Source organism: Heteronotia binoei, chromosome 13 (genome assembly GCF_032191835.1).
Source record: "Heteronotia binoei isolate CCM8104 ecotype False Entrance Well chromosome 13, APGP_CSIRO_Hbin_v1, whole genome shotgun sequence".
Lineage (NCBI taxonomy): Eukaryota > Metazoa > Chordata > Lepidosauria > Squamata > Gekkonidae > Heteronotia > Heteronotia binoei.
The window spans coordinates 31,643,186-31,670,955 of record NC_083235.1 but is presented as its reverse complement, the minus strand read 5'-3'; the positions used below and the strand labels follow the sequence as shown (position 1 = coordinate 31,670,955).

The following is a 27,770-nucleotide window of genomic DNA, read 5'->3' as shown; positions in this document are numbered from 1 at the left end:
GGCCTAATATGCGAAGGAATTCCTGCTGCAAAAAAAGCCCTGGGTATGAAATCCCACCTACTCTCCACTTTCTTTCCATCCTTTTTTCAAGACAGTATTGCAGAACCTGGACGAAATGAGAACAAGGCTCTCTGGCCCAATCATACAGTATCTCACACTAAATGCAGCCGCATGGGTAAATGCAATCATTACACCTAAGCCTCAGCTCTACACTACAGCATGTGATGTGTCAACACAACCATTACTGTTGGAATTGCTGCAGTGAAAGGAGAACCAGCAGAGCTTCCTAGCCTCATCATATACTTTTGCTTTCTAAGTTTTCAGGAATGAAGCAAGAAACTGAAGTCTTCATTCAACCCTCATGTTTAATTAATTAATATAGCGTGCTAACATGTATAGTATATAGCAGGGGTAGCCAAACTGTGGCTTGGGAGTCACATGTGGCTCCTTCACACACATTGTGTGGCTCTCAAAGCCCCCACCACCCCATCAGCCAGGAGAAGGCATTTCTCTCTTTAAATCACTTCTCCAAGCCAAGTCAGCTGGCAGCTTGGAGAATTCATTTGACGTTAAAGTTGCTTTCTTTCCACCTCTCCCTCCCCATCCATTTATTTCCTTCCTTCCCTCCCTCCCACATGTTCATGTCTTGCAGCTCTTGAGCATCTGATGTTTATTCTATGTGGCTCTTAAGCAGATTTGGCCACCCCTGGTATATAGGGTACATCCCTATATAGCAAGCGGGAATTGTTTTTCAAATACTCTGGGAAAACACTATAGTGCCTCCCCATACACCAGGGATGGGGAACCTTTTTTCTGCCAAGGGCCATATGGATATTTATAAAATCATTTCCGGGCTATAAAAAATTATCAACATAAAACAGTTCTCTGCCAAGGGAGAACAATTCAGGCCAGCAAAATTAATACAAATAATTGTTTTCTATTTGAAGTCATGTGGGGAGAGCCTTATCTGGCGTGCGCGCACACACACACATGGCCTGCTGCCCTAGACAAATGCATAGGTCCAGGGGTTTTTTTGTAGAAAAAGCCCAGCAGGAACTCAGTAGAATATTAGACCACATCTCCTAATATTAGCATATTAGGTCACACACTCATTAGCATATTAGGCCACACCGTATGAGATAATCACGTGCAAACTGAACTGTGGCAGTAACTTTTCTAGGCCCTGCAACAATTCTGGCTGGCCAGCCAGGCCCCAGGGAGGCTGCCGCACAGTACATCTGGGGCCTGTGATCCCTGCCTGGCCCTGGGGAGGCTGCTGCACAGCGCAGCTGGGCCCCACGATCCTCACTGGCCAGCCAGACCCCAGGGAGGCTGCCACATGGCTCGGTTCAGTCCAGCAATCCCCAAGGGCCACACCAAGTGACCTCGAGGGCCACATATGGCCCTCAGGACAGAGGTTCCTCACCCCTGCCATATACTATCTATATGTGTAGCATGCAGAAATTCAGCTAAATTCTATATAAATCTATTAATAATCCTTTTGTCTCTTGAAAGCTTATACACTGAAAATGTTGGTCTCTAAGGTTCTGCCGGGCTCGAATCTAGTTCTTTCAATGCCAACAATGGCAGGGTGGCTATTGTTGAGGGACAAAACTCATTTTTCCATAAAGAGAGAATTGGTTTCTAAAAGACCAGTACCCTGAAGTACCCTGGTATTCGTACTTGTGAAAATAGGGGATGTGCACTCAGAATAAACTTCCCTGAATCAGATGAAACAGGATCAAGGGCGCAAAATCTTACACTAGAATAAAAACTTGCTAGACTTTGGATGTGCCAAAAGCCTCCTGTTTATTTCCCCTGAAATGATAGCTTTTGAATCCTGATTGTACAAAAGCCCCAAGAAAAGTTTGGCTTGGAGGTGCTGAAATGTCTGCATTTGCACAGAACCATGCTAGGAGACAGACAAAAGTCCTCCTTTTTATTTTTAGTTCCTGCCACAGGTAAAGTTACAAAATAATCAATCCCAAATGGGCAGTCGCTGTTCAGGTGACAGAGACTTTAGATATCCCTACGGATACGCACAATGCCAGATGATCCAAGCCAAGAAGAAAGAAGATGCTCCCCAAGTCAGACTGAGTGTTAAGTCAGGTTTCTGATGAAAAGCTGTCCCACTGCTCAGACTGCCAGAGAGGGAGTGAGGCTCAAGTGGTGTGAAGTGTTAGGCAGGCCTGCTGAAATTCAGAGTTCCGAAAACAAGGGCTGCTCCCGGGTGCTGCTTCGACTGCCCAAAGGCACGAGGGGACTTTGTGGAGAACTAAAGGAGGGAAATGGACCATTCTCAAAGAAGAAGGGGATATGGCTGACCTTCCCACTTGACCAGCACTAAGAGAAAAACAAAGAAAAAAATGTCAGATGGGTCAAGGGTTATGCAGCTTGCCTCCAGCCCTGTTCTTGCTGGTTCACTTCTATGAGCCCCCTCTGCCTGACCCGACTTTTCAGGTTCCGGTGGCCATGACTCTGTTGGATCTATCTTTGCAGCCTTAAGGCAATAACTCCCCAGTGGGAAAGAGAGTGTGCCAAAAGAAAATGGCTACCATCAGGGCTTTTTTTTGTAAAAAAGCCCAGCAGAAACTCATCTGCATATTGGGCCACACCCCTGAAGTCACGTTTGTTTGCATATTAGGACACACAACCTGATGCCAAGCCAGTCAGAACTGTGTTCCTACTCAAAAAAAGTCCAGGCTACCATTAAAAAAAAAAATCAAAGCAACAGTGCATGAAAGAGCCCCAACTCCATGACAGAGGAAGTTGCTATGGTGTCTCTATATGAGTTACTGTTCTGGGAGCACCAGCTTCTGATAAGTTCTCTTGGGCTGTGGAAAGTGCTGTCAAGTCACAGCTGACTTAATGGTGACCTCGTTGGGTTTTCAAGGCAAGAGATATTTAGAGGTGGTTTGCCATTGCCTGCATCACAACACAGGGATTCCTTGGAAGTCTCCCATCCAAATACTAGCCAGGGCTGACCCTGCTTAGTTTGAGATCTGACAAGATTGAGCTAGCCTTCGTTATCCAGATCAGGATCAAAGTTCTGCTACAGTTTTGTATTCAGAGGGACTGAATTAACCAATCACACCCAACCGAAAGTGAGTGGCAGAATTACCTCAGGAGGTTGCCTGATGCATCTCTGTATGAGTTGCTGCTTTGTGAGTACAGGAAGCTAATGCGGGATCATTAGTATACAGAAATATAGGGCCAGGGTGCCTCTGACAGTGAACAATGTCCATTCTTATATGTTCCAGATGAACTCCTTCTAGCTGCAATGAGTGCAGTGTGCTTTCAGACTAATTCAGATTTTATTTATTTATTTATTTATTTATTATTTTATTCGATTTATATCCCGCCCTACCCCACCGAGGTGGGCCATTTTAAAAATGGCTCAGCTACCAGACGTTTGAGAGAGTGCTTAAGGACTAGAAACTTTTTCAAAAATATAAAATTGAGATTCTCAGGTTGCTGATAATTTCAGAGCAGAATCACAGAGTATACAAACAAACCAGACTACACATATGGCCAGAAGGCAGCTTTCCTGAACTAATGATCAATTAGCTAGCCAGTTTTTCCCCAAACCTAAGATATGGCAAATAGGGAGATCCCAACTGTGTGCGAAACCCACCCCTCAACTCTTTCTAGCCTCAGCACCTCTGAACTAACAACAGGGTACTATGTTGCCTAGACAGCCAATGCTGATCTCATGGTCATTCAGATGGGCCAGCATGAGCAGAAGCCCTCCTCCCAGTTAAAGCACGACACGCCTTTTGACAGATTGGCTGCAGTTAACCCTCATCACTGATCCACTTTTTATTAGGTTCATGCCCTGTGGATTCTGTCCAGTTGCTGCTTAGACCAGTAGGCAATTGCTGCCTTTGCAACTATCAAGGACGGCGGCAAGCTCCTGCTGGCACTCCCACTGGCTCCTTGAAATCCTCCGCAGCTGGAGGTGACACTCACCACTGTCAGAATGGCTCCCTTCTTAAAGCGAGGGTGGAAAGCCACCAGCTGGGGTTGTGTACCAATTTCACCCTGGACAAAACCACTGGAAGAAGACACAAAGGTATTTAGTGCAAGGGACACTTAAAGGCTTTGGCAGCTATGCTAGGGCTCACACAGCCTGGGGCCCCATGATAGCACGCAAAATACCTCCTATAACTCTGCCCATTTTGCTGCCCCCTCTACAGAGACAAGGACATCTATGTGGGGCACACCTCTCTCGCCTCTTTCCAGAATGCAGGAAACTCTCCCCATGGTCATGAAGCCACTGTGTATTTGCTCACATCCATTCTTTGTTTCTCTCAAGTCTCCCCTTCAGGTAAACCAGATTGTTTTTAGCTCCCTTTTGGGATCCACAATCAAATATTAGTTGAAAACATGCCACCAATCAATCAGTAAAGTTTTTTCGACGTCTTCCAATCAGTAAAGTTGATGCAAATAAATTGGCTGAAATCAGCATTGGAGCAAACCAGAAGAAACACGTCACTGATACATTTCAGAATCTGCACGGGTCCAATGCCCTCTGAAACAAACACCAACAAATGATGCAACAGAAAGAACCTCATAGGGGAGACAACCCCACATCATTTGTGCTACCAAGGTTGCCCTGTCCAGTATTGCTACCTGCAGGACCTCTGACTGAGAGAGAACAAAGGGCAGGATCTTTCCTGCTGACAAAGGATCCACATAGATTCATGAGGGAGAATGGTCCCAGACCATTCAGAAGGACTTGGTAGTGGGCCCAGAACTCCCCTGGGAGCCAGTCCTGTCCCTAACTCCATGTGCATTTAGATTCACTTATTTCTTAATTTCACCTCCCTGAAAATTCAGTGCCCTCATGGAACTGCTCAGGACTTTTTGCTCTGCAAACACTGATGGCATAATATACCCAGCTCCCTTGAAGGCCTTCCAAGAATTAAACAGCTGGCAGATGGTGAGCCACAGGGAGGGTGCAAGGAAATGCACGGACAATACAGGGGCAGGTGGGCTCAGATTTCACAGGAGCCAGCTTTTGAGGACAGCATGCCTCCTGCCTGCTCCCAACAGCAGCTTCCTGTTGCACATAACTGCAGGAATAAGTGCGCATTCTTCTCATGCAACAGTGAAAGCCAGGGGCATGTGGAACTTTCTACACAAAAGTAGTATCTGTACAGCATGGGCATGAAGCAAGCCAGTTTCCCCCCTAAGACCTAGTGGGTCGCTTCTCCCCAGAGCAGTCCATACAAGAGCTTCACTCAGCCGCACAGTTCCTCTGACAGGTCCCCCATCAGAGCCTGACTTTGCTTGTCAGCAACGCATGTAAGAGTCTGCAGCACTGACGTCCCCACCTGGTGGCTCTCTGAAAGGTTCCGTCTTTGACAACCTTCTGAAAGGTCATCTGTGTTAAGAGAGGTGTTTGGCCAGTTGTGGTTTCAGTGACTCAACAGGTACAAGGCTGCTTTCTGAATGTTCTATATTTTCTTCCCCTTTGACAACTGGGTGTCTTTGGATAATGCCATTTATGCATCTTTCAATATTTATCATAAGCCAACCCAAGCTGTTGAAGGGGCAAGATAGATTTAAAAAAAAATAAAAAATAAATAAATATTCTACAGATGGGTGGAATTTGATGAGACCCCCTCCTCCCAAGCGCTGTTTGCTGGAATGCAAGAAAATGCATGTGGTGTTCGGAAGTCCAGACCAGGACCCATTTCCAGCTTACGAGCAGCCAAACAACCAAAACTGTGTCAATACAAACCAAGGCAAGAGTTCAAATACGGGGCTGTTGCGGGTTCGAAACACTGCAATAATGGCCATCTGATCGGAAGAGCCTGCCAAATGAGGAAAATAATAGGGGTAAGGGAACCAAGTGATGTTCATAAAGACAATGGGCAGAAGTTTGGCAGGGTCTTAAGGGGTGGTTTGCATGTTAGGAGACGGAGGAGAGAAAGACACAATCATTCACTTCAGTAGGAATCTAGATGATTGAATGGCTAATGCCTGGGGGAAAGGTAGGCTTGAAAGTATCTTAAATAAACCAATGGCCTTTTCCTTCCTTTCAACTTTGAATGAATGGAAAGTAGCTACAAAGTGTGTCGAAAGCAAAATCAAAGTAATTCCTATCGAAAGTAGACCATGGGCCAAACTAGATGTTATGTCTGCTACAAGCCAGGATGGGGCTCCCTCACCCATTTTACAGACAGATATGCCAGGAAATTAACATTTTCAAACGCTCTGGGATCCAGTTCAGCTCAAGAGCATAGTGGAGGGGGGGGGAGGAGAAGGCTGAGTCTCCCCACACTGTACACCTCCATGGGGAGATGTTATCAGGGCAAATAGGCCTCTCCTGTGACCAGTTCAGCTTGAGGAAACAATGTGGGGTGGCTGAAGCTCCTCTTCTTCCCGCAACATGTTCATCAGCCAAATCAAGTTCAGAGCATCTGGGAACATTTGTCAGCCCTGACTCATGGCAAACCTAATGTCTTCTGGCCCTCAGAGGTGATTCTGGGAGCAAAGAGCGAACGTAGCCCAACCTGAATGCTAGTGTCTTCCTTTCTGAATGCTACCGTTCTCTTTCTTTCTGCCTCCCGCTGGGCTCTTTCCCTGCCACCTGGCCTCAGCCCATTTGCGGCTAACGAGAGCTCCCATAATGTATCAGGGCTTCGACGACTGTCAGATTAGGAATCCAATTTTTAAAAAAACTTTGAACAACAAAGACGTGGCCTGGACCTTTGTCTCTGAAGCTGTGGCTTTAAAGAGGATCACAGAATGCTTTAAAATGCAGATCAGGGAAGAGTTATTTTAAGCCCCCCAAGCAGAAGCAGTTTTGTGCTCTTATGCTCATGCCCGGCTTGCTGTGACATCTCTTTAGCAGAGTCGGGTGAAACAAAAGGGCTGATTCTCATTTGACTTTCTGGACTTGGCTATGCACAGACAAAACCACAAAATACATATTGTCAAGTAAGGTGTGTATTTTTTCCATGCTTGTCCTCTTGAAACATGCAAGAGTAGAACGACTGATCCTTTCCTGAAGACAGCTTATATATATTTTAAAGAGGGCCAAGCACCGAAAAAAACCAGGTGCATACAGTTTTCACTTGGCAAGATATCCATTTATTGTATTTGAGTGTGCAAGCCACAAAAATCAATCAATCCCTTTCGATTTATAACCCACCCTTCCCTCAACGGGCTCTGGGCAGGAAACAACAATTAATAAATATACAAAGTTAAAAATTAACTCATACAATAAAACAATATAACAATCTTAAAAAAACAAGTCAAATTCTGCAGATGGCAATATCAAAGTGCAGCCACTTCTCCCATATATCCCCCAGCTGGTATAAGACAGATGACATAGCCTTAATGTAGTAGGTCAATTCAACAGAATGATTTCAACAGGGAGGCCCCAGACTGACAAATGTCCAATGCCTTAGTTAAAAGCCTGTCTTACAGGCCCTGCAGAACTGCAACAGTCCCCACAGGGCCCTAATCTCCAGTGGGAGCTTGCTCCACCAGGCAGGTGGGAAAAAGTGAGGATCTGTCCAAACATTTGGGAGGTAAGGAAGCAGAAGAAAAATTCACATCATGATCAGTGTTCTTTCTAAGCTGAGTTAGTTAGTGTGAGCTAGCTCACAGATTTTTAGCCTGCAGCTCACAGATTTTTGTCTTAGCTCAGGAAGGATGGCCCCAGAGCACACTAATCTATGCAGTAGCTTGCAACTTTAATGCCAGCAGCTCACAAAGCAGAATTTTTGCTCACAAGACTCTGTGGTTTGAAGGGAACACTGATCATGATGCTTTGTTGATCCACAGAGCCAATATCATAGCAGCAGGTTATGTTTAAAATTTATTCAAAGGCTGCATTAAGAAAAGTTAACTTTGCCCAATTTCTCCTGCTGGTCATGAAGCACAGCACTCTCCTTGATCAGTGGAAGTCCCAGCATCCTCTAGCTTCACAATTAGAAGCCACTTACATATGTTCAAGCCTGTTTCCTGGCAGCCATAAGGACTAGAATCCTGCAAAAGTCGGTAAATTGGGATTCTTAGAGTAAGGCATTCCGAGTTGGACTCTTAACTCTTGTTCACTGCACGTGGCCCATCTATCTGCCCTATCCTTACCGACGTTGCTAAGAGTTTTACCTCTGATCACAGCTGCAAGCCTCTCACCAGTTGGATCCCAGACCATGGAATGCACCTCCCCTCCAATCCTAGAAACACAAGGACACAGAGACTATCATTCAGGCACTGGCTATTACCAGAACAGCAGACGTGGCAAAAATGCCATGTATGTATGCACAGAGAATCACTCCTACTAGTAAACTGATTATAATGGACCAATCACAGCCAGGCCACTCACAGACAAAATAGGGCCTCCATCTACTAGAGAGATTTCTCCAAGTATGAGAAAAACAGCTGTGTAAAGTGGTAAAGTGCCCATGGCGCAGAGTGGTAAAGCTGCAGTACTGCAGTCGAAGCCCTCTGCTTACGTCCTGAGTTCGATCCCAGCGGAAGCTGGTTCAGGTAGCTGGCACCAGGTTGACTCAGCCTTCCATCCTTCCAAGGTCGGTAAAATGAGTACCCAGCTTGCTGAGGGGGGAAGTATAGATGACTGGGGAAGACAATGGCAAACCTGCCTGTAAAAAGTCTGCCAAGAAAACGTGAAAGCAACGTCACCCCAGAGTTGAAAACAACTGGTGCTTGCACAGGGGACTACCTTTACCTTTTTAAAATTAACCAAAGGAAAAAGAGCTCCACCTTCAAACAACTTCAGGAGGACTGATCACATTCAGGAAGTCCAGAACAATAACCTGAGAGTTAAAAGGACAGTTGTGGGTGGGGGGCAGATAGCTCAAGCCTTTGAACTCCTAAGACTATCCTGAAGGGGGAAGATTTCCAAATTGTTTCCCCTCCCATGATTCATTCATTGAGGAGTTGTTGCTTATAAACACCGCCTACACATCTAAATAGATATATCCACAAACTTAAAACAAACACATTCCCAAAGTAGATGTGTGTTCTGCAAGAGGTGCAGAGTTTGACATCTTGTGAACTTCACATTTTGTTCTCCTTCCCATCCCCCCTTTTTGAAGCAAGTCTTTAGCACTCAAGACCACATAGATAAGCTGGAAAGTGTATAGGTCATGCTTGGGAGAAAACTCCAAGTGTGTTCTGTAAGAGGTGCAGAGTTTGACATCTTGTGAACTTCAAGTTTTGCTCCCCCCCATCCCCCCTTTCTGAAGCAAGTATTTAGCCCTCAAGACTGCACAGATAAGCTAGAAAGTGTATAGGACAGGGTGGCCAAAATGTAGCTCGGGAGCCACATGTGGCTCTTTCCCACACATTGTGCAAGCTCTCAAAGCCCCCATCACCCCATTGGCTGGCTTGGAGAAGGCATTTCTCTCTTTAAATCACTTCTCCAAGCCAAGCCAGCCAGTAGCTTGGAAAATGCATTTAAAGTTAAAATTGCTTTATTTCCACACCCCCCCATCTATTTGCCTTCCTTCCTTCCAACTCTCAGACATCTGATGTTTATTTTATGTGGCTTCTACGTTACTCAAAGCTCTTTTATTTTTGGATTTGACTTAAAAATTCTTTTAATTGTTACTGTAATCCAACTTGAACCATGAGGAAAGACAGGAGATGTTTAATAAATAAATGCACAAACCAGAGGGGAGACCTTTTGATCACTGGTGAAATTACACTCTAGGAAGACCTCCTCTCCACCCCTGAAACTGACCACTGACCAAATTTGCTAGCTTCCCTTTGCAGCATTAAGGGCTAGAATCTTGCCTTTTAAAACTGGTGCCAGGATTGCCAGGATGCTGAGGCTGGCAGCTGCCACTAGCAGTGCACTCGTGCTACAGCCGTATGGAATCCTGCTACACACATACACACGTGGTCTTACCCGTGGGCTTTTTGTCTCACCTCTCCTCCCCGTAAAAAGTATCGAATTTGGTTTCTGACAGATCTGCCACAATGGAAGCTGTTTTTGATCCACCAACTCGCCCTTGCTGCTCACCTGAAAAGCAGGACGACAAAAGATTGGGCTTTGAAATGAACAAAAAAGAAAATAGAGAAGAAAGTGCCGACCAGGGAGGGTGGGGAGAGAATGAATGGTATGAGCAGGATGGTTAACTATTCTTTGTGGGTACCAAAACCAAGGACGTCTCCGGTTTGAAATTGAAGAGGGGGGCATATTTGTGGTAAGTGCTAAGTAGGGTAGAGTCTTACAGCTGCAAGAAGTGCTCAAAGGAAATAATAACTGTATAAAATCCAAGCTAGCTGGGTGGCCTCAGGAGAGGCACTCCCTCTCTCAGCTTATCACATCCCACTGGGCTGTTGTGAGGCTACAATGAACGCCAGGCAGGCTAGGCTGAGCACCTTAGAGGAAGGGTGAGAAGCAAAATGCCATGCAAACAGAGAGCTGTAAGGCTGCAAATGATCAGAAAGGCACCAAGCCCACCTTGAGAAGTGCAAACCCCAGGTGTTCTAAGTAAAAACCAACAGATTCTGTTATATTGTGTCTCTGTCTTCCTGAGAACAGGTTTTAGTGGAACAATGGGTGGTCTTGAGAGCCCATGGAATGCCCAGCGTCATCACCATCTGAACTTCAACCAGTCCTCAATCAACATGCCACAAGCAGGGAGCCACAGAAGGTTCAAACAAGCAGCATGATAAACTATAGCCAGGGCTATTTTTGTAGAAAAAGCCCAGCAGGAACTCATTTGCACATTAGGCCACACACCCTGACATCAAGCCAGCCGGAACTGCATTCCTGTGTATTCCTGCTCAAAAAAAGCCCTGACTATAGCAAGACACATGCACGCATCCCTCTATGAAGACACTACGTTTTTGTTTGGCTGCTTGTTGCATTTACTTCTGTGTTTGTATAAATGGTTTTAAAGGAATTGTCTTTAGTCCATTTTTAACCTTTTTGCTGACTATTGCCTCTTTGGATGGAAAGGGGGTTGACAAAGAATCGATACAAATTATACAGACACACAGGCAGATACAAAGCTGCACTTGTTTTTTTGCTACTGTGTGACACAGAGTGTTGGACTGGATAGGCCATTGGCCTAATCCAATATGGCTTCTCTGATCTTATGTTTTTCCACAGTCCCTGCAGCCAGGGGTGAGCAAGGGGATTTGGACCAGTTCCAGTAGGTTTAAGAACCTGGATGAAGGCTTTGTATTTAGTCGACTGGATGCTTTTTGCCTTATTCCATTTTCCATCTCCCTAACAGGCTGGGCCTGCATAACTGTACTTAAAAGATCCAACCTCCTTGCCAAAGAAAGCTAAATTCAACCATCCCAATAAATTTCCACTAATCTGTTTGCTTTAAATTTTTCTGCTTTAGGAAGCAGAATAAGCAATGCAAAATCTTCAGATCTCTACAAGTCAGACAACAGTCAGGAGCCAATCAGAGTGATGAAACCCACCTAAAAATCTTACTCCTTTGTCCCCACTTCTGCTTTCTAATTTTCCACATGTTGCCCATACACATGCAAGCATGCCATCGCAACCTTAAGGACTAGACACTTGTTTTGCTAAAAACAAAACAGTGGCTCTGTGTTCAAAACCATTTTTTTTGTGCTTGCAGACTCCATGCAGCCCCGCGAATGTTGCCATGCCTCATCCACACTCACCACTGTACTCCAAGAAAGACAAGGAATAAATCACCGATTCCCCCTGGACCGTGAAGAGTAAGCGGCTGCCATCCGGACTCCAACACCCTGTCTGGGAAGGGAGACCACAGGTGCTCTTTTCTGACATGCAAATCCAAAGAAGTGGAACTCTAGCCTAAATATATACTATGACTTTTGCAGCAAGTTTTAAAAAGTGCTGCAAATGAAACCCCATCAGGGGCATGGGGAAGGGAGGGAGGGAGGGATGTAAGGGACTGGCTCATAAGCTCTGAGGTTGGGACAGGGGAAGGAGGTGCGGTAAGACAGATGAACCAGGTTGCCAGAAGCACAGCCCATGTAGTTGAGGAGGAGATGCACTAACACCTGCAAGGCAGGTGTTCAAATCCCAGGAAAGACACTGCCTTTCTGGGCAGATCTGGGTGAACCAGACAGCGGCTCAATCTGAATTATCCTGTCTGATCAGTGGAAATAATGGCCTGCTTTGTGGATCCTTCAAAGGATGGACCAGATAAATTAACGTAACCCACTTTGTGCCTAAATGGAAATGGGGGTCTATACATCTCAGTCTTTAAAAAAAAAACCCAGCAAGCAGCAAACAGTTTACAGCTATTTTTGCTTCTGTTGAGGCATCCTGCTGGAACGCGTCTCTCTAATTCAAAAAGCTTTCTCCCACAATGCTGTGCAACCTACCTGGCAGGGACCCTTAATAGTTGGCCACTTTTCGCAAGTCCACATTTGAACCTCCCAGACTCTGCAAAAAGAGAACACAAAATGTTCGGGGAAAGTATGATTGCTTTGGGTGGAATTAGATAGAACAAGACGTTTAAAAAGGAACTGTAGCAGTGAATGGCTCTCCTCATATATTATCAGGGTGTAATGGTGGACTAGGATCTGGGAGTCCCAGTTTCAAATCCTCACTCTCCACCATGGAAGCTTACTGGGTGACCTGGGGCCAGTCACACACCCTCTGCCTCACATGGACGTTGCGAGGATAAAATGCCGGACAGGTAAATAATGAGCTCCTCAGAGGAAAGGATAAAAACATATTAAAATAAACCTGCCATCATGGATCACTTGCTACAGAAGGTCTGTAAGGCTCCAAACCCCTTCTCTATTCACCTGAAGACGGCTGAAGGTGTGGCTGCTAGTACTTTGCTGCCGTCAGGTGACCAAGCCAGATACGTGACTCCACCTCCTCCAAACCACTGCAGCTGGACACAGTTTTCTGTGGATACGTCCCACACCTATAGTGAATAATGACAATGGAGGGAGTTGGAGAAGAGGCAGGAATGATGCACACTGGCCCTGCAAGCCTGAGAATGAAAGGATCCACACACCCGTTGCTTTCAGGCTTGTGTGCAAACACCGCTACTTGCCTGAAGCCCCTGTAGCCAAGGCAGCAAGCGATCAAAATGTACCAATACGTCTGCTCATATTTATCACCACTTCTGTTTTTGTATTCATCAAGCACTTGGCATTCTGGTGAAAGCTCACTAGACAGAAAGCACCTAAAGGGTGAGGGGACCAATGGTGGTGGTCTGAAGATCAGCTGTGGGCAGTATGGCCTTTGTTTTGATCAAGCATTGGGGATCTGTTCATGATACCAATGGAATCAGAAGCAATTAAATGGGTGGGAACACACTTGCAGCCTAATCTCCCTCACAGGGTTGTTGCAAGGTTTTGCTTTTAATTTAATCAGGAAAAAACCCCACCCATATACAGTTTTAGCAGTGAACTAGGAGTTGTGGGACCTTTAGGCCTCAAAACTGTTCTATGCCTCAGAAAAACTCTCTCTCAGACTGGCTTATCAACACAGTACTTTGATGTAAGTAAGTTAAACACCAGGCCCAGCAAGCCCTGCTGGTATACAATAACACTTCCATTTACTCAGACAGAAGAACAACCAATGACATTTCAGATCTTTAATTTCAACTCTTCTCTACTTAACTCCTGACTCTCAGTATGCAAAACTTAACATGCTCTAACTAACAAAGCTTTCTCCAATATCCAGGTCCTACTGGCTGATTCAGGGCACTGCTATGATTGCCTCCTGTGTTTCTAGCATACATTGATGTGCTCTGCCTGTCACAGTCAACAGCTTCAGATGAACTGCAAGAAGGTCCCAAAATAAATAGTCACTTTCCTAGTTTTTGCACTCTTGTCAGAGAATAGCAATCACATTCAGGAGACTGCTAATGGACTCAGCGTATCTTTGGAGTTAACAGGCATTCAAAAAAATGTGTCTGGAATAATTGCTGCTCTTGTACAAGAGTTCAAATATTTCAAATTCTGAATATTTCCTGGAACAACTGTCTATAAGATCTCTTCCCTGCTGCCTACACAAACATGTTGATTCTCTGTTCTATATAATGTATTCAAGGCAAGGGTGAAAAAAAATACTGATATACAAAATAAAATTTCAGTCATTATTAACATTCTGAAGTCCACAGAAGATCCTTACAAAAGAGTTCAAGAAAAGGGTGAAAGGACCAGCACAGATCCTTAGCAGCATTCAAGCCTTGGAAAGGACAGCTTGCTCAGAAACCCTTTGTTCTGCCTCCCTGTTAAAAGGACCACGGATTCTCCACTATCCTGCACCTCCTCCCAACATAGCTACTCTTCTGCTTGCCCAGATGACCTGATCCTGCCCTCTTCATCCTCTTGGGACAAAAATTTATACTGTTTTATATTGGATCTTTTTCCCTTCCCAGAAGGCAAGGCAAGGCAGAAAGAATGGCAGAAAGGCAGAAAGAACGGCAGAAAGAAAAGAACGAAAGAAACTTGCTTCAATCCTTCCTTCCTTCAGAGCCCACTATGAAAAGTAACACAGCTTGTAGAAAACATTTCCATTAGGATTATTTGGATGTCTTGTCCTACATGTCTGTTTCCTTAAAATGCTCTGTCTTCAAATAACAGAATTTAAAACTCTTGTCAACAGACATCATTGGTACAACAGTGAGAAACTAAAAAGGAGTTATGAACTGATGGCCTAGTGAATGTATGCTTTTTTAAAATTATACACACCTGAATTCCTGCTTTCTTTTAACCAACTTGCAATGTTAGCCTGCATTTCTCATCATTAGCTGATCTTTGCTTCATGGGCTGCTAGGGTGAAGGCACAAATGAGTGGGACAGTGTGGCTGGGTGTGATCTTGTCTGCTTGAAGAGACCATGCCAAGACAAGCTGCAACCAGCAGGTTAGTGTGTTCCATTGTTTGCAGCTATCACAAGCTACAAACGCAGAAGATACTTTTCCAGTTGGCAGGGAACATACAGCGACACTGAATGTCTGACTGCCTCCCCCACCTATGCCCTTCTGCCATGGCACTTTAGCTATTGTGCTGGTCGCTTCTGTCCAAAATAGTGAAGACAGCCTTGGATCGGGCCCCACCAAGTCTCCAGAATTGGTTCACTGCAACTTTTTGGTAAAAGGGAAAGCAGGTTTCATCAAGCTGTCCAAAACAGAAGGTCATTCTCCCAAGACAGCTGTGGCACCTCCTACCTAGATCTGGCTATTCCCACCCCATTCCTAGAAAGGAGGAGGGAGCAAGCCATGTGGGAGCTGAGACACAAGGGAGTATGAAGCCAGACGGGGCAAGGGAAGGGCAGAATCTCCTTTTCAGCTTGTTGGGATTCTTCTATTCATAATGCATCAGCTGCCTCTAATGCTGGCATAGGTACATATGGAGGGGGACCGTGATAGTTAGTTGCCTATCTTCTTGTCAACCCCCTCCAGAAGGGTTCCTCCCTCCTATATGCTCCAATAGTCTGAAGAAAATGAACATAATTAGCAAAACGCCAGTGGGAATTGGAATTTTTATTGCTATTGTTTTACTTTACTGACTGGAATATTGTTTTATTTTATGTATTTTTATCTGATGTACAATGCCCAGAGCCCAGCCTTGGCAGGGATGGGGCTAATAATAATAATGATAGTAATAGTAATAATAATAAAAATAATAATAATAATTTTTTATTTATACCCCGCCCTCCCCGCTGAAGCAGGCTCAATAATAATGATAATAAGTGTGGAATACGAGATGCTTTTGAATTTCCTTGGCGTGAGCTGAATAACTTTTACTTCTGTATTCAAGAACTTACCGCCTGGCTTTTTCTCTGCCTCCCTCCCTCCATGGGGAAAAAGTCCTGCTTGGTCAAAGCAGATTAGGATGGATCACCCTTTCAGCTCATTTGCACTAGGCCTGGGCTCATTTCTGGCCCTGACATTTTAGTGGAAAATGTGGGCTCACGTACTATTTTATTTTACTTGGGATAAGGAAAAACTAGTAACAGAGAACCATCTAATGCTTTGGTTTGCCTTGCACGGCTGCTGCCATCTGTTGCAGCCCCTTCCTGTTTCAATCGATCTGATGCAAAACCACTCAGAAGACAGGGGGAAAGAGAAAGGAAATGGGAGTCCTCCCTCCACCCCTCAGTGACTGACTCATGCCTCTTGCCACAGTCACAGTTTCCCACCTCTGCCCAACACTACTCATCCTTCTCTCACAGTTAGGACTTATGGCTGCAGACGCTACTCATATTAGCAATGTCCCTTTTTGCTTCATTGTCTTATGTGGGTTTGGAGCTACCCCTCCCCACCCACCGAGACAAAAACAACCCACTAGTCTCACCAGCATGGCAGTGTCGACAGGCGATGCTGACAAGAGCAACCCTCCGCTGGGTGCCCACGCCAAACTGGTAACTGGGCAGTGCCTGGGGTGGCTGAGCACCTGGGCGCAACCAGACGAAGGCCTGTAGGGGCAAAAGACAGGATATTTCCATCAGGAACAGGAAGCAGATGACGCTTGAAACACTCAAACACAGAACTGAACATTGATTATCACATTGGCTGTCCAGTGCAGAATGCAATTTCCGGAGAATACCAGCTTTTATGAGACATATGTAGGCAGTCTAAAATTCATAGGTAGAAACAACATTTACAGTGCCTGGAGAAATATCGGGAACCTAGCAGCATTTCCAGAGCCTGAAAGGGCTTCAACGGCTATGTCCTTTCATCCACAGCTAGTGGAAGCTGTATAAGAAGCAGATGTGCACTTGTTTCTTGGCATAAGTTATATTCCAAATTCTTTTGTATACAGAATGAAGCAAGAGTGCAGCGATGCCTTAAAATCTTAGCATATGCTTTCATAAGTAAGAGGCATATGTATCTGAGGAAGGCAGCTCCGGTTCATGAAAGCCATATGCTGGGAATAAATTTTGTTAGTTTTTAAGGTGCCACCAGACTTACATTTTATTTTACTGCAGCAGACTAACACCTGGGATTTTTAACGGTCATAGCTATGAGAATGGGGTTGGGAAAAGGGGAGAAAAGAAATGGGAAATAGCCCCTCTCAAAACCAAGACCATAATCTCAAGGACCTCAAAACTAGTAGGTTTCCCTAAGGTTCAAATTGCAACGAGAAAGCACAACTATGACGGTGAGAGTCAACATGGGCTACAGCCGGGTAAACTGCAGTGAGGTTTGCAATTACTGGCTACTGACCTGGTGGAAAGGGAAGTGGGGTCCAGATGCCAAAGCAGGACACAGCTGTGGCATGCCACCGCAAGGATGGATGCACACAGAGGCTTCCATGCCAGCGAGGCCACGTTCCTCTGTAAACGATGTTTCAAGATTGGGACTGTTGCGCTGGAGAAGACAAGCATCACCAAGGTAACCACAGAAATGGATTCCCAAAATCTCACCCGTTAGGACACAACCACAGGTGCATGACATCAGATCACGCACCAGCAATCGGGGTGTGAGCACTTTTGTTCACACAAGGTTTCTGTGCAAGTTTCACAAGCAGTTTTTGAATGTGGATTTCTCACATCTGCACCTAATACTCCTGTCACTACCCCACAGGTCTACAGTATGCAACCGACACTTCCTTCCCATTCCAGTGGTGCATTGTAATTAAACTGCCACTAAAGGGTATAAAAGTTAGTGTTGCCTAAGGAGACATAAGAACACAAGAGAAGCCATGTTGGATCAAGCCAAAGGCCCATCCAGTCCAACACTCTGTCACACAGTGGCCAAAGAAACCTGGTGCCATCAGTAGGTCCATCAGTGGGGCCAGGCCACTAGAAGCCCTCCCCCCCAAGCACCAAGAATACACAGCATCACTGCCCCAGACAGAGTTCCAACAATATACTATGGCTAATAGCCACTGATGGACCTCTGCTTCATGTTTATCCAATCCCCTCTTGAAGCTGTCTATGCTTGTAGCCACCACCACCTTCTGTGGCAGTGAATTCCATGTGTTAATCACCCTTTGAGTGAAGAAGTACCTCCTTTTATCTAGTTTAACCCGACTGCTCAGCAATTTCATTGAGTGCCCATGAGTTCTTGTATCGTGAGAAAGGGAGAAAAGTACTTCTTTCTCTACCTTCTTTATCTCTGACCACTTGCCATGAAACTCTGAGTGACACTAGACCAGATACTCTCCCTCAGTCTTATCTACCTCACGGGGCTGATGAGAACAAAATGGAGGACATACCATTTATACTACTCTGAGCTCCCTTCAGGAAGGGCAGGATAAACACTGAATACATAAGTAAAAGCAGTGGCTTAACTCCTTGTTCATGCTGGTGAAGGATGTGGGTGATGATTTAAAACAAAAGACACATCTCACTTTGTGAAGGGTTTTATACAGCAAAGACTGGCAGAAAGTATCCTGTGGTCCCTCTGGCCAGTTTCTCAAATCTTCTAGTACCTGCAGAGATCCTTGTGAATGGATTAGGTGGGCTGTTGTCTGAACCTGCAAGTCATTTTGTCTTGTGTTAAGCAACAAAGCAGACTCTGGGTCATTTAGTGTGGAGTAGTTATGCATAACTGTTAGGATGTATTCTTGCTTCGTCAATTCTAAGCTCATTGGAAAATCTGCAAGAAGGTCACACAAGACTAAAGACAGTATCTTCCCCATCCCCAGCATTTATAAAGCCTCTTCCTCTGGGAATTCTGAATTACAACTAGGGATGGGCACAAACCAGGGAAACACAACTCGGTTAGCTTAACGGCCAAACCACAGACCAAATCATGAAACAAACAAGGAGGCCAGTTCACAAATCAAATCGGTTCATTGCCCTGCAAACCCCCATAGAAAAGAACCAGAGTCCCTTTAAACAGGGCATGTAGAAAGCTGGAAAAACAGCTGAGTAGCAGGAAGCAGCTTGCTTTAAAATTTAAAGGACTGCTCAAGACAGCCTGAAAGCTGAGCAATTGGAAGCCTCTGTTTTTGCAGTTTTTGTGGGGAACAGAAAGCAAAGGTTTAAAGGGACTCAGAGCCCCTTTAAACTCATGCTTTCTACTCCAGCCATGAACCACCACAAACTTCTTCACAAGTTCATGGAAGTTTGTGATAGTAGATCTGTCATGAACTTCTATTTGTGAACCATGAACAGGCAAAATTCATGATGAATTTTGCTTTGTGGAGTTTTTTTTGTACCCATCTGTAATCATGACTGCTACTGCTTCTCAAGGCGTCCTACCTAATTTCAAGCCAAGACTGAACTCTGACAATTCATCTTTTTTGAACTCAGTTTTTTAGAAAACTTCATAATGTCCTTTCAAGGATAAAAATGGCAAATCCCTGCTCTAAAAATGAAGCTCATGAGGGATCACCGTTTCTTGAATCTCTGTTCCCTGCCTTGTTACTACTGAGATCCAGGAATAAGCAGATAGGCCACTGGCTTTCTGCAACCTCAACAGAAACTCTTTAGACCAAGTCCATATACATAAGCAGCATCCCTTACCTCTTGGCATTGTAAACACGAATGGAGTCATCCAGCAGGGCCACTGCAAACTTGCTGGTGTGGGGATGCCAGGCAAAGGCTCGGATTGAGCAACCGGCCCTGAATCGTTATGATCGGGAGAAAGTTAAGAGAGAAAACCTGTTTCATTTACTCCAAGAGTCAAACAGGAGCGAATGCACAGAGGCCTGGCAAATTTGGAGAAAGTGGGATCAACAGCACATTCTCATCAAAAGTCAGTCATGTGAAAGCACCACACATCGCAATCAGGATGGCTACACACTGGTACAGTTAACGTTTTATTATCCAGCACTTGATTACCCAGAATGCTCAGTCAACCAGGACGGCTCAGAGAGCATGATCCTCCCCCCCTCACTGCCATAAGCCTTTGGCGTTGGATGCATGGTGCACCCCATTCCCACATCTCCAGATAGTCCCTCTGATAAAGAAGATGATGATGATATTGGATTTATATTCCGCCCTATACTTTGAATTTCAGAGTCTCAGAGCGGTCACAATCTCCTTTACCTACCACAACAGACACCCTGAGAGGTGGGTGGGGCTGAGAAGGCTCTCACAGCAGCTGCCTTTTCAAGGACAACTCCTATGACAGCTATGGCTAATCCAAGGCTACTCCAGCAGCTGCAAGTGGAGGAGTGGGGAATCAAACCCGGCTCTCCCAGATAAGAGTCCGCACACATAACCCCTACACCGAACTGGCTCTCTGGATGTTGCAAAGCTTCTGACAGCCATAATTGACAGTTGACATTACCCTTTCATGAGGCCTTCTTAAGCTGTTGGGATCCACCTCTGCCAGAGAACTTCCAGTCAGCTGCCCCACTTGTCTGCCAGCTGTGAACGGAGGATCCCACCAGTCACCATGGGGTGGGGGTTTGGTTGCTGCAGTTTCCTCTGGGTAAGGGGCAGGGCGCAGCAATAAACTTGCATAAGCGGCAACCCCTTTTTCTTCCAAAAGTGCTGAATAATAATAGAGGTTTTACTGTAAATAGAGCCTCGTGGCGCAGAGTGTTAAAGCTGCAGTACTGCAGTCCTAAGCTCTGCTCACAACCTGAGTTCGATCCCCAGCAGTAGCTGGGTTTTCAGGTAGCCGGCTCGAGGTTGACTCAGCCTTCTATCCTTCCGAGGTCGGTAAAATAAGTACCCAGCTTGCTGGGGGGAAAGTGTAGATGACTGGGGAAGGCAATGGCAAACCACCCCGTAAAAAGTCTGCTGTGAAAACACTGTGAAAGCAACGTCACCCGAGAGTCAGAAACAACTGGTGCTTGCACAGGGGACCTTTCCTTTTACTGTAAAAAGGCCATCCTCTCCTCTCCCTTCACCAATATTTCAGTGCTATTCTCTTCCCCTTCCATACACACACAATATCTCAATGCTTAAGTGTGCAGACAAAGTCAGGATTCTAATTACAAATGCAGAACCAACCGGTGGCAAAATCCCACCACCTAATTCCAAGTGAAGACAGTGATCCTGTTTGTGCACAGCAGAAGATTTCTGCCTCCCTGCATATAAGCAATCACATATTAAGGACCACTTCAGGGACGACTCAGGAGTAATGTCTGCACTGCATATTCTTAGTAGTCTGTATAATGATGGGCGATGCAACAGAACATGCATGCCAAGACTTGCCTGCCCAGAGCGGACGGAACTTACCAATCCACAGCCTGGGAGAATTCAGCTATCATATCTTCACTTGGCAACTTTGGAGGGAAGAGAACAACAAAGAAAAAGTATTAGTACTTTGGCAGCAGTCTCAATTGGTTTGTGCAGGTTTTACAACTGGGTTTCAAGCAAGCCATGTGCTGAAGTCAGAGCAGGGTGAAAATAAGAGCCCTGCTGGATGAAATCAGCGGTCCATCTAGTCTAACATGCCGCTTCATGCAGTGGCCAACCAGTCACCTTGAAGGGTCAACAAACAGAGTGCAGAAAGCGGAGGGTCGCTTTATTCATCATGGCTAGTAGCCACCGACTCCCATGCTTTTGTTGAACCTCCTTTTAAAGCCTCCTGTTCTCATGGCCATCACTACATTCACTGGCACTGAATCTCTGAGTCCCTCCTGCCTGCCCTGAATCTACTGCCCATCAACCTCACTGGGTGCCCTTGAGCTCCGGTATTAAGAGGAAAATAGTTACTTCAGCCAACTTTCTTCACCTAAGGCATAATTTTATAAATATCTATCCTGTCCCCCTTTAGCAGTCTTCCCTCTAGTCCAGGGGTGGCCAAACTCACTCAACATAAGAGTCACATAGAATAAACATCAGATGTTTAAGAGCCGCAAGACATGAAGGAAGGGAGGGAGAAAGGAAATAGATGAGGGGAGGAAGAGGTGCAAAGAAAGCAACTTTAACTTTAAATGCATTCTCCAAGTTACCAGCTGGCTTGGCGAAGTGATTTAAAGAGACAAAAGTATTCTCCAAGCCAGCTGACTGGGCAGTGGGTGCTTGGAGAGCAACATAATATGTGTGAAAGAGCCACATGTGGCTCCTGAGCCACAGTGTGGCCACCCATGCTCTATACTGAAGACTCTTTTAGTCTTTTCTCTCCTCGTAAGAAAGATGCTACACCCCCCCCCCCTTAATCATCTCGGTAGCCCTCTGCACTATTTTCAGCTATAGAAGAGCTAGTGGGATGACGTCTGACTAGGGGAGAAAAGATTATCTCCATTAAAACAAACCAACAGGATTCAGAGAGAGTTCAATAAAGCTGGCATCCAGCCATAGTCTCAGATTGGACTGTCACACCCTCCTGCTATCAATCATCCTGGTGTTTCTGTCCTGTTCAGACCAATGTTGCACAAACCTCACCGACAAATGGGGAAAGATGGAGCCGTGGAGGGAGGAGACCCAATGGCAGAGAGCTAGTGTACAGCGCGATCCTGCTTTCAGCCACCGGACAACTGCAAGGAAACAGAGGACACAATCAGATGAGAGTTGTTCTCTATTTACTTTACTTTTACTTTCTTGATAGGTCTTAAGGTGGATTAAAGGATATAAAACTGTGCAAAAACTGGACAGCCAATGAACAATGCAGTTGGACTAGAATTATGCAAATCTAGAGTGCTGCTGACCGGAAAAATGAGGGTTTCATTTCCCAAGCCAAGTTCAGCTCCAAACTGACAGATGCCATGCTGTGGTTCCCCTCACTAGATTTATCCCTCTATCTTTGCACATCTTCTCTCTCTTGCATCTTTCTTTTCAAAGAGAATGAGATCCTGGCATAATGCAGGTTTATTAATTAGTCCAGGGGCTGCCCAACCTATTCTTTAATGAGAGCTACTTCTGAGTAATGAAAAATATCTTGCACTACTCTACCCCCACCCCTGTAGCACATTATGAAGTTTTGTTCTGCCCTAGAAACAGACCGTAGACTAGGAACAGCACCAGATGTGAAGCTATCTGAACAATCATGTGATGAAGAAAAGAAACCTACAGCAGATCTTTTCTCAGTCTTTGCCTAGGTTTCCTAGGGGATGCACGAGCTATTCCATAGCAGCTGGGGAACTACCAGCTGGAGACTCCTGAGCTAGGGTATTTTCTCTATCAAACAACATCATGGAATTCAGATATTTCAAGGTGGAAGTCAACCATATAAATGACATGGGGCTTCCTCCAAAAATACCATCTAATTGTGCATTTCCCAGCACTGAGATTGTATTACTGGCTGCCATGGGAACATACAATTTGATGACGTCAGGGCACGATCTAAGTGTTACTACATGTTAAGGAGGGGGAGACACAAGGCTGCAGCTTGCCCTCAGCGATGCCGCTCACCAGTCAATCTTGGGCCAGTTGCATACTGTCAGCCTAACCCCCCCTCACAGGGTTGCTGAGATGATAAAACAGGAAAGAGAAAATGATGAATAGCACCCTGAGCTCCTTGGAGGAAGAGTGGGATACAGATTTAGTAGACAAGACATGGAAAAGGGGAGGGAGAGAAAGGGAGAACTCAAAGAGGGCAGTGAAGTTGTGCAAACTGGAGAGCCAGTTTGGTGTAGTGGTTAAGCACGTGGACTCTTATCTGGGAGAACTGGGTTTGATTCCCCACTCCTCCACTTGCACCTGTTGGAATGGCCTTGGATCAGCCATAGCTCTCACAGGAGTTGTCGTTGAAAGGGCAGCTCTTGTGAAATGCTCTCTCAGCCCCACCTACCTCACAGGGTGTTTGTTGGGGGAGGGGAAGGTAGAGGATATTGTGACCACTCTGAGACTCTGAAATTCAGAGTATAGAACGGGATATAAATCCAATATCATCATCATCATCTGACGATTAATACATTTAAACCAGTGCTGTGGAAAAAGCATTTAAGAGCTATACTGTAAACAAACTGAGGGCTCCAGGCACTCTCAACATTACCTATTTGCTTTGCAGAGTCTGTCCAAGACTGCTCATCCAGCCCCTGGTTCAACTGCTCCTCCCCCTCCGCATTTGCCAGCTCTTCCAGCACTCCGACTACCCCGACATCACGCCTAAGAGCAAAGGGAATTCCATGATATCTCTGGCACGCCAAAGTTACCCAGTGCATACGCTATGCACCTGTCTTTACCGCATAAGCCCTCTGGATATTCTTCAGTTTTCTTTCTGACAACTCTCTAGACTCCAGGAAGAAAAGCCTGAGATGCCACGCAAGCTTGATTTGAAAGGCTCAAAAATCACCCCTTCACATGATGCAGATCCTGGTTTACACATAAGTTGTGCAGTTGTAGAAACTGGAGAGCCAGTTTGGTGTAGTTGCTCTTCTGCCCTCCTGTCTCCCCTGACCCCAAACTCACCAGGCATTGATGCACCTCTTCCACAGCATCTCCCGGTGATGAATAAAGGCCGGCTTAGTGCTGTGTTCCAGCCTACTGTGGGCTTTCAGTGTCTCCTTGGGGATGGTCAGGGTGGGCAGGTCCTCCACCTATACAGCCAACCAAACAACCAATAGGAGGTGGGGGAAATTTAATACGTATTTTGTACAAAAGAACCAGAAGGCATCTACAGAAGAAAAGGCCTTATAATTGATACTATCTGGTTGAGCTTAAGACCTTTGGTCATAGAAGCTAATAAAGGAAAAATGGAAAAGGGCTTATCTACATTTTAATTTGAGGAGAGATAGCAAAGGGTCCAGTAGCACCTTTGAGACACAAAAATGTTATTGTAGCATAAGCTTTTAAGAAATACAGCTCTTTTCTCCAGATGAGTTAGTCTTAAAGGTGCTACTGGACCCTTTGCTATTTTTGCTGCAACAGACTAGTATGGCTAACTCATTTGAGGAGGGCACATTCATTGTGGGTTCTGTACGCTATTGTGCAAGTTTACAGTCGAAGGAATTGGGTGTATAATTTCACATCAGAAAAATCTCACGTTCAATGTGAGTACAAATGTGAATACAAATCATGTTTCTTGCTCTTCAGGGTGCAGGGAAAGCACAGAGAATTTTCAACTAGAGATGGGAAAGAAAAGGATTCTTGTTATTTATTTATTTAATTAATTCAATTTTTAGCCCACCCTTCCCGTAGAACAGGCTCAGGATGGGCTACATCATAAAAACAGCAACAAAAACAATAAAAAACCAATTTAAAATATATAAAATCTAAAACTACAAAGTGACAACAGAGACTAAAATGGCAGGTTCTGCCTCACAGACATGGCCTAGAAAGAGATAAGGGTAATAATAATAATAATAATAATATTTTATTTATATCCTGCCCTCCCCGTTGCAGCAGGCTCAGGGCAGCACACAGCATATAATACATAATTACAATATAAAACGTTATATTAATACAATATAATTCATTAATTACCTTAAAACCAATGTAATTAAAACCATCAAAGTTAAAAACTAACATTTACAGGTGCTGTGTTCTAGATATTAGAGATAAGGCTTCATGTTCTAAATAGCTCTTTGCTCCTCCATGTTACTAGAATTACGCTAAAAATGAATAAGTGGAAATCTGCATAATGAATACAGGTTGCAGATATTAAGTTTTCTATGCACTGAATTCCCCTCCAACCTTTTTCTGGGGCAGAGCTTACATAGCTCAACATACTTATTTGTTACCTACTAGTAAGGGCATTCTACATACAGTCTCTCTTCCATTCTCTACTTGCATTCTTTGAACATCTCTCTCTGGCTGAGCAACCCTTTGCTAGTTTCACATTTATGTGACAAAAAGTGTGTTCATTTAGTAGTTATGGAGACCTTCCAAAGGAGAACAGCTGATGAGTTATTACTGTCACCTTTGTATGTATTTACACAGACACACACACAAAGGGTGGATTTCTTGGGCCTTCTGTTCTATACTTACTCTGTTTAGCCAGGTTAAAAAGCAGTTCATTTTTCCTCCCTCTCCAAAGAACATAAATACCTCCCCTCTCTCAAGACTGGCTGGTGGAAACACAAGCAAGGCCTAGGCTGGCATCTTCTAGAATCAACAGCTGTTGCTTACCTGTGCTTGGATAGGATGTGGAAGCTTCTCATTGCTGTGCCCAGAAATAAGCTCATTATTGTATTCATAGAGGGTGATGTCTGTTGGAGGAGGCAGGGGTGGGAAGAGTGCTAAGGAACACATCCTAGTGGAGGGGGGAGGGGAATCCAGGAAGAAATGGTAAAGAGAGTTTGTTAATAAGGGCAGTCCCACAGAAGCAAACCAATAAAATGAGCTTGCATTCTGAAGTTATAAAGCTGCCTTCCTGCAAAATCTAAGCCAAAAGGAGTAAGAGAACTCCCATACCCTCAAATTCTATCCCACAGGCAGCTGGGATTTGTTCTGCTACAGGAGGAGGACGTTTCTTGAGATGTAAACTTAAAACCTCTTGCAAAAAAGTTTCATTTACATTCTACTGATGCTGATACATGAATCTGTTACCTTGTAATGCTTAGCTGCCTTACAAGCCAAGTACCATTTCCCCTATAAAATTGCTTCCCCACTCAGTGTTCAAGAAAATGCAGGGGACACGTCATGTTCAGCTAAACAAATGGCCCAAATCAGTTTGTTTGTAGGTGCATCCTACAAAGTCCTTCAAGGTCAGTCCTTATAAACATAAAATACTTGCCATTGCTGTAATTTATGTGCCCAGACCATCCAACCAAACAAGTTTGCCTTTTGTTTGGCAAGTATCTTTTCTGTTTGGGTCAGTTTTCTCAACTGATAGTGCCAATGTTGAATATAGTAGTTGGCTCCTTCCTGGTTCTAAAACCTTCTCATGCATAAGCTTCTAAGTATGAGAACACTAACACAAGCAGTTCCAGCAGCAATCATATGGAACATTATTAATCAGGAAATGACAGAAACATGAGTTTATTCTGAATACTTAGAGTAAGTTCTGAATAAAGGAGAAAGGAACCCACCCAGAGAGTTTCCTTTTTCTTTTCTTCACTGCTATTAAAGGACTGATTAAATCTGTCACTATTTCAGATTATTCCAGTAGCCAGTGTATCTTTGGCTATGTATACAATACATTTCACCGGTCCGATTTGGATATGGACATATATTCAAATAAGGCTGGTGAAATTTAGTGTATACATAACCAAAGGCACGCTGACTACTAGAATGTCTATCATTTGAAAGTTATTTCTGAGATTGCATGGGAACATACAATTTGATGATGTCAGGGCACAATCTAAGCCAGGGGTGTCAAACATGTGGCCCGTGGGACAACTGCTCCCGGAGGGCTTCAATCAGGCCCGCATTGCAAAATCCCACTAGTCCCATACCTTTTCCACTTGAAACAAAATTTTGCAAGAGTTTTAAGCATGTTTGTGTATTAAATTAAAAAATAATATCTTTAATTGTGTTTGCCTGTGTCCTTTATAAAGTATACATCTCCTCCCTCTGGAATTACATTTTGGCTCAGCCTTACAAAGTCCCATTTATGCCAGATCCGGCCATCCTAACAAATGAGTTTGACACCCCTGATCCAAGCATTACTACATGTTAAGGAGGAGGAGACACAAGGTTGCAGCTTGCCCTCCATGATGCCGCTCACTAGCCACTCTTGGGCCAGTTTGCATACCGTCAGCCTAACCCCCTCACAGGGTTGTTGAGAGGATAAAACAGGAAAGAGAAAATGATGAATAGCACCCTGAGCTCTTTAGAGGAAGAGTGGGTACAGATTTAGTAGACAAGACATGGAAAAGGGGAGGTAGAGAAAGGGAGAACTCAGAGAGGGCAGTGAAGTTGTGCATTTGAGAAATACATTTAAACCAGTGCTTTGGAAAAAAGCAAGCAAACAGAGCACTAAAGAGATATAATGGAAACAAACTGAGGGCTCCAGGCACTCTCAACATTATCTAGTTGGTAATGTTGAAAGGCTGGTTTAATTTAGGGTATACATAGCCAAGGGTACACTAGATTTACTATATATATTACTACCTGTTCATTTGGAA

General features: G+C 44.7%; 2 protein-coding genes across 2 annotated transcripts in view; one reads left to right on the top strand and one right to left on the bottom strand.

Annotated features, from left to right (window-relative positions):
- METTL1 (methyltransferase 1, tRNA methylguanosine) overlaps positions 1-27,770 on the top strand; it is a 1,067,043-nt gene that overhangs the window by 780,902 nt on the left and 258,371 nt on the right. The gene's annotated exons all lie outside the window — the stretch shown is intronic.
- Positions 1,785-25,960, bottom strand: AAAS (aladin WD repeat nucleoporin). The gene is made up of 16 exons (XM_060252593.1): positions 25,831-25,960; positions 24,172-24,299; positions 23,756-23,868; positions 22,207-22,298; positions 21,055-21,101; positions 19,387-19,485; positions 17,138-17,281; positions 16,266-16,386; positions 12,754-12,878; positions 12,325-12,385; positions 11,635-11,725; positions 9,913-10,006; positions 8,128-8,195; positions 5,747-5,819; positions 3,970-4,054; positions 1,785-2,343 (listed from the first exon to the last, which is right to left on the bottom strand). Exons 1-16 carry the CDS (start codon positions 25,951-25,953, stop codon positions 2,200-2,202), a joined length of 1,608 nt encoding a protein of 535 aa, XP_060108576.1. The 5' UTR covers positions 25,954-25,960; the 3' UTR covers positions 1,785-2,199.

Bases quoted from the DNA above. Each gene is read 5' to 3' on its own strand.
- AAAS (XM_060252593.1), bottom strand. From the start codon at position 25,953: ATGTGTTCCTTAGCACTCTTCCCACCCCTGCCTCCTCCAACAGACATC. The intron at 12,879-16,265 runs GTGAGACTAGTG...TATTCACTATAG, and splicing joins CTGTCGACACTGCCATGCTG to GTGTGGGACGTATCCACAGA. The intron at 12,386-12,753 runs GTGAATAGAGAA...CTCTTTTTGCAG, and splicing joins ACACCTTCAGCCGTCTTCAG to AGTCTGGGAGGTTCAAATGT.